Below are 6,826 nucleotides of genomic sequence, written 5' to 3'. Positions count from 1 at the left end.
GAAAGAGGCAGCTGAAATACTGCCTGGGACCACGTCAGCCGCCGTTGTGTTTGCAGCGACTTCCACACCAGCAGTGTGTGGGATACCAGCAAGCATGTGTTCAGCAAACAGGATTGCATTCCACTCTCGAGTTTCCCACTGCCTTCTGTTCTTTTGACTCAACGGTTCTAGTTAAAGCTTGTTCTGCTGTATCCTTTCAAACTCCCATTTGAGCAACAAGACAGTTTAATTAATCACTGTGTGGGAGGCTTTATCTATGGCTGAGATGAAGACTTCTGCTCTGAATAGAAGTCTAGGAGACAGAAGCTTCCACTCGTAGGGTGCCTCCTCTTTTCCCCCCTCTGGATTTTCAATACGCAGAGCTATGTAGAAGATGCTTTTCATGCCGACGTGCCCCTTATCAGATGATTTACGTTTGACCTAAGAAGGTGTGTTTAGGTTTAAAATGCACTTGGGTGTATTGGGGCTCAGTAATTGTGCTGACACTGGGGTTTGGGGGGCAGCGTAACTCGCAGGTAGTCCAGTCAGCCCATCTGGAGTTCCACGCTGCTGTTTCTACTATCCCAGCTTTTTTATAACTAATTTAGGGTCTTGAATGTTGCACTGTGTATGAAATCAGTTGGTAGCATCAACAGCTAACAACGGTCTTATGGTCTGTAAGTTTTGCTGGTGACAATCTTGTCGGGTTGGGCTGGATGATCTTAAACACCTCTTTGAACCAAAATGATTCTGTGATTCTGGTTTTGTTTGGAGGCTAATCATTAAATGACCTCAGTGGCAGATGTGGATTTACTCCATGCAAAGATTTGCTTGTAGTTGTAGATAACATGGGCAAAAAGTACTTTGAGGTAGATTGGAATCTTGGGGCCAGTAGTATTCTCTCCTTGTCCTGGCTGGGGTGGAGACAGGAGTCTAGATCCTGCAGAAATAAAATACTTGTATTTTTAAAACTGAATTCATAGACAGCTCTTCATGGCAGGGTGGTATTTTCATGTGATCATACATCACAAGGGCAGCTCCGTTTTTGCAAAAGCCAGCTGCCCAAAGATCAGGACAGTCCTGGGCAAACTCCAGTGTCTGTGTATGGAGAGCAGGGAAATGGGGGAGAAATTTGGGATTAAAAATTCCAGCCCTTTCAGAGTTTATTACATAACAAAATTCAACAGTCAGAAAAGAAAATTGCTTTTCCTGCGAGCAGCAGTTTACATTTAAAAAAGCAAAAATAGAACAATGTAGTAACAGAAGGAAAAAGACTTAACAGAGAAAATGTAAACTTTCCTGAATACAGGATGTGTTTGAGATATACATTCGGTATGGAGATATGGTAGAAATGATTATGGGTTTATTTGTTGAAGGAAATTGCAATCTCTGCATGATTTTTTAAACTCCTCTGTAAATCACTGGGCTGCTCTGTGGGTTTCCTCTTCAAGGTAATTCAACAGGAAGCGTTTCCCTTATGTTTGCAATATTGATTGTCTCAGATGAGTTCCTGGGAGGCAAGTGAGGCAGCCAAGCAGCTAATAGGATTAAGATGTATTAAAATTATGAAGTAAGGAATAAAAGTTGTTAGTGCCTTCAGATTCGTGAATGAAATAAGTGAGACCCCGTGAGGAATTCCTTCGGTATCTCTCAGCACATGATGTGCATTGAAAATCCAGACAAGCTGTGGAGAAGATCTGAAATTATTTTAGGCTTCGTGGGGGAGCATTTTCTATGGAGAGACTTTAAGAAGTTGCTGAACACAATGTTGTCCCTATGAAAGCTCTTGCAATGTGTCAGGTACAAAAAAATGTCTTTGGTGTGCTGGAGAGAAGGTTAACCATAACCATTTCCTGAAAACAATGAGGGAAATTGGTTTGGTGGATTTGCCTCTTCCTGATAACCATCCCGATGACTCTGTTCTCTCTACCCCAGAGAAGTTCTGTGCCCTGTACAAGAGGGAGTGTGCGAATGTTGGGGTGTGTGCACGTGAGAAGCCTTGAAGTTCCCATCGGATCTTCCAGGTCAGAAGGAACATCTGAGTATGAGGATGCCACTCTCTATTTCATCCTCTGCTTCAGAAACAAAAAAATGACCAACCAACCAGAAAGTTGCTGGACTTTGAACTGTTGAGAAACTGTGATAATTAAAGGAGGTGCTTAAAACAAGATTTTTGTGTTGCCCGTAGATAATTCCAGCGGTGCAAAGTCAGACATGGACATGGCGTATGAAAGAGCCAGAGTGCACTTCGGCTCGGAGGACGCTGCCAGCAGTCCTGTCGTGGGCAAGGTAGGTCCTCTCCTTCGGAGAGCCCAGCGTGCCTCTTGCGTCGTGCTTCCTGATGTCATTGTTCTTTGAGTGACAGAAGTGTTTTCTCCCTTAATTGGAAACCCTGCCCGTGCCGCTCTGTTTGAGGTGTGACATGGGGCTGGCTTCTCTTGGTGGGTTTGAACATAGTTGTTCCCGTAGGTTTTGGTGACTGTTTAGAATTTCCAGTGCAGCTCTTGAAACTGGAGAGTCACTGGGCAAGTGATGGGACAGCACTGCTGGAACTTGTCGACTGTAGCTATTGCCTTCCTCTGACTCAGGAAAGGGATTATTAGGAAAGGTGGATTGGTCAGACCCTGCTTTATTTGAGAGAGCTGCTTTGCAGCAAGGAATTAAAACTCGTATCAGCCTGTGAACTTCCCGTGAGTTTTCAGTCATGACTTGTAAATCCGGAGCCCTTGTTGTACTCTGCTTTTTACGAATGCTTACCCAGAAGTTAAGAGCACAAAAATGCTCTTGAATTATAACGCTGCAAACCAAAATCTGAAGAGAAACAGTGGCTCAGTGTGACCGTGACAGACATTTTATCTTCTCCATCTTCGCATACAGTGTTGATCAAGCTCTAGTTCTATCGAGCTCTAGTTCTATCGAGCTGGCGGCTGCCCAGTTTCTGAGAAGTCTCTTATTCTTCCTTTCACAAACTGTGATGAGTAACTTGCTTTGCCTTCAGTGTCAGGGATAATGAAGTCAGCAATCTGTTGCAGTTTTGGAAACCTGGTGGTTTTTTTGCAGGCCACCAGTTGTGGCTAGAGAACACAGATGATACGGCTAGTTTTGCTGGGTGGGTGCCAGTTATAGTGTTTAAACTGATACTTGCTGTGTTCTGTTCTTTGCAGTCGATCCTGAAGAAGACTGTGACGGTGACAGAAACTCCTTCAGCAGTTTTCCACTACAGTGCCGTGCAAGACTCCTGTAATAGCAAACATATTGATGCCATCGTCGAAGCGGCAAAGAAAGACCTTTCAACCTTGATGAAACTTGACGTAAGTTATTGCAGGAAGAAAGGGTTTTGCCTTTGCTTTTCATCTCATTCTGCCGGGCGCTGCAGTGAATTGTCTCTCACGCTGTAGACTAGCTGAACGTTTTATTCTCTAGTCTGTTGAAGTTATTAGCAGCACTGAAATAAATCTGAGTCATTCTGCCTCTTGAAAAGACTATACTGAAATGCACTGCCTGAATCTTCTGTGCCTGCGTACAGATTTATCCGTGTGAGGAGTAAACGTGCAGTTTCTGCTGCCTGCTGATTTCACGCTCTCCCATACTGCGTGATGAAGTTAGGCAAAGGCGATCAGGTGGCTGCTGCATCTGTGGGTCCTGTTGGCAGAGCACCCGAGTGCCTCCTTTGGTGTCTGGAGCTGCACCTCTGTGTTTGGCCAGTGGCTCCAAGTGCATGTCCCAGCCAAGCGACTGTCCTGTCCCAAGGGAAGTGCTGGGGACCTTCACAGTTGTCGTGATTGAGTTCAGCCCCTGCTCATCACCTTCGTGTTGTGAGTAGGGATGAAAATGTTTGTTTTCATCATTGCTGTGATTCCAGCTGCATTTCACATGGAGGTGTAGCTGTTTGTGCAGCTGATCAGACCATTTGGGAAAACAGTACGTCTCTCTGAATCAGTCCCAGATCTCCTGGGTTTATTACAGATTGTATTTCTATAACTGGGGTCTGTCGCTGCTGCCAGAGGCCTGGGCACATTCTTGTGACAGTAAAAGCAAGACTAGGTGCTTTCATCTCAGGCACCGCATGTGACGTGAGTTTCTATCCAGTACATGACTGACAGGTCTTGTTAGACCCATCGGATCACGAGGAAAAACTCCAGGATCACTGAGGCTGCTGATTACAGCACTTGGTTGGTTTTCAATCTCATTTTTACACGTTTTCAGCTTAGTCTGCAGTTAGGATGCAAGAGTTGAACAGGCCACATCTTCTGTGTGAGTTACCAGGGAATTTCCTGTGACAAAAATTTATTTATCTGTCCAGTTACTGCTCTTGTTTATTGTTTATAAGTGGTTTGTGCTTTCACTTCTGCATCCTAAAGCTCAGCTAATTTATTATCTATTACAGTAGCACAGAGAAAGGATCGTGCTGTGAAATGGCCTTTGTTGTGCTAGCGGCTTCTTTTCCTCCTGGCTGGAGGAGCTCCGTGCAAGGTTGTTCAGCTCAGACTGTGACTGGTCAGTGCTGAATTCAGGTTTGCCGGTCTTGTCCACTTGGGTGAAGAGAGACAGGACGGTTCTTGTCTGTGATCTTGTTTGTCAACTCCTTTATTGCTTAACAGCGCAGGAAAGTGGTATTTCAAGGACTGCTTGGAGGTCGTTCAGCCTCTTTTCATGCCCAAGGCAGAATCTAATATTGCTAAGTCACTTCTGGCAGCTTTTTGACTAAGCTGCTGTTAAAGATCTCCGATGATGAGGACTTGCCAGCTCTGTGTGCCACCTGATCCACTACTTAAGTAGTCTCAGACACGAAGAAAATCTTTGCAACAATTTTTGTTAGAGCTAGTGCAGCCAGAAGAAGCCGTTGATAAGTCGAGCTCATTAGGGAGCTCGTATTCCCCTACTGTGAGATACCTCCAGAGTTAAAACTTTGTTTTTAGGAGTAGGTAATACTGTACCACCGTAGATGTATAAATATAGAAAAAGATGATAGAAATTAGTAGAGTTGCTATCGCTGTACTGAAATATTTTGACAGGTGCTTGTCAGGTTCTTTGCATTGGATACGTTCCCATGAAGCAGATTGGTTTCAATGAACCTACTTTTTGATGAAAATCTGTTCTTTTTATCAAAAAGTAGGTGTAAAGAATAATTCTGATTACTTCACTTGCTCTATATTTTTTTTTTTTCAACCCAAAACAAAAAGAGGAAAGCAGTAAAACGTGTCCATCCCTGCTGTCCATCCAGTCCATCCCAGTACTGTCTTCCTGCTGCAAGAAGGTTAACGACCACGGGCAGATTCTGCTCCACTGCTTGCGCTGGGTTGTACCTTCCTGTCCCTGCGGCTCACTTGCTTTTGGTGGTTCTACCGCTGTGGCAAAGCCTTCGCCTGGCAGAGGTTAAGCTGCGAGGCGCCAGCAGTGCACCGTCACTCTCAGCACAACGCAGGAATCACCTGATGGGGCCTGGGGCTTTGCCTCGACCCGTTTGGATGATGATAATACGATGTTGAGCTTTGGATGAATTGCTGGGTTGGGTGACAGTTTTGCCACACTGAAGGTGGCCTGAAGTGTTGGGGTTTGGTACTGGGTGCACTGGGAACATCTAATTCCATGGACAGTTCTTTGAGGTGGAAAGAAAAATCTCTCCTTGGTTGTCTGTGTTACATACTTAGGATTGAGGAGCAGGTTTGGAGCTGGAAAGGAGCGTTCTGATCGGCTGATGCACTTATCCAGGTCACCCGTTGCCATTGCAAGGGTTTGGGATTGAGTCCACCCCGAGGACAGGCTTTTGGAAAGGCCCTCCCTCCCCGGGGCTCTATAGCCAGGAGGAGAGTTCCCTCTCTCCCCTGCACTCCACACGGGTGTGCACTGGAGAATTCAGACTGTGGGGAAGCTTTTGCTCCCTGGTGCATGTGAACCCTGCCGCACGTGCACAGCACAGCGGGGCTGTGTGACCAGGGAAGGGCGGTGACAAAGCAAGCGTCACATCACCTTGTCCAGTTCCTGCATGGTACAGGCAGTCTCCTCCAGGTTCACCTTCCTTTGAGAATAGCTTCATATTTCATGATTTTCGAGGCAGCCGAAGTATAGATCATTGAAAGAGTCTTGGGGCAAAATTGACAAATATAAAACCCTTAAAAATATTAAGTCTGATCAGCTAAAACAAATTAAACTTTTTTTTTCTGGAAGAAACATCTGTTGGGAGGAGAAATACCAAAACCATGCAGCATATTTTAAAGATTCAAGTACTTATAACCTCATCCCTGTAATTATTACTCCTACTGGCTTTATTTGGATGCTTCCTCATTCCTGGATCTTTACATGTGCACAGACAAGTAAATTGTACCCCCCACCCCCTTCTTCTTCAGGATCCTTCGTTGCTGAACGGCAAAGTGACGCTGCATCAGGTTACAGCTGGGACGGTGCTGTCGAGGCAAGGAGAGCAGGTGAGTGGGCGTCCTTCGAGAGAGGGGAGAACATCCCTCTGGCTCAGGCTGTGGCCCCCACCATAAGGTATTTATACACATTGATGGTGAATAAAAAATTCCACCTGCCCCCTCCCAAGGGGTGAACCAGTCCAGCTCTCAGGCATCATACCTGTCTTTTCAGCCCTTACCTACCTTTGTGAGAAGGTCTGGAGAATTGCTCATCCATCTTTCCCAAGGAGGGGTGGAGACTGGGGACTTTCAGTAATGTCACCCAATTGCAGTGAAGTAATTTTCCCTCTATACCACAGAAATTCACTGTTGTTTGTTTATAGCAAAGTGTATTTAGGATGTAAGGAGATTCCTTTGCCATAATACTGTGAAAATAGACAAGTTTATACAAGCAGACAAGAGGCAGCTCCAATACGGTGCCGCTGCCTCCT

The 6,826-nt window shown here is 45.4% G+C and overlaps 1 protein-coding gene across 1 annotated transcript in view; it reads left to right on the top strand.

The window, feature by feature from the left end:
- Nucleotides 1-6,826, top strand: part of PNPLA7 (patatin-like phospholipase domain containing 7) — a gene marked incomplete at both ends in the record, with an annotated part of 19,184 nt that overhangs the window by 5,229 nt on the left and 7,129 nt on the right. Inside the window, 4 exons of the mRNA XM_010140291.1 lie at nt 1,915-1,968; nt 2,168-2,268; nt 3,144-3,290; nt 6,327-6,404. Of these exons, the coding sequence (XP_010138593.1) occupies nt 1,915-1,968; nt 2,168-2,268; nt 3,144-3,290; nt 6,327-6,404 (380 nt within the window). The remainder of the gene's footprint in view (nt 1-1,914; nt 1,969-2,167; nt 2,269-3,143; nt 3,291-6,326; nt 6,405-6,826) is intronic.

Source organism: Buceros rhinoceros, unplaced genomic scaffold, assembly GCF_000710305.1.
Source record: "Buceros rhinoceros silvestris isolate BGI_N320 unplaced genomic scaffold, ASM71030v1 scaffold20677, whole genome shotgun sequence".
NCBI classification, from domain to species: domain Eukaryota; kingdom Metazoa; phylum Chordata; class Aves; order Bucerotiformes; family Bucerotidae; genus Buceros; species Buceros rhinoceros.
This window is presented reverse-complemented; position numbering and strand designations above follow the sequence as displayed.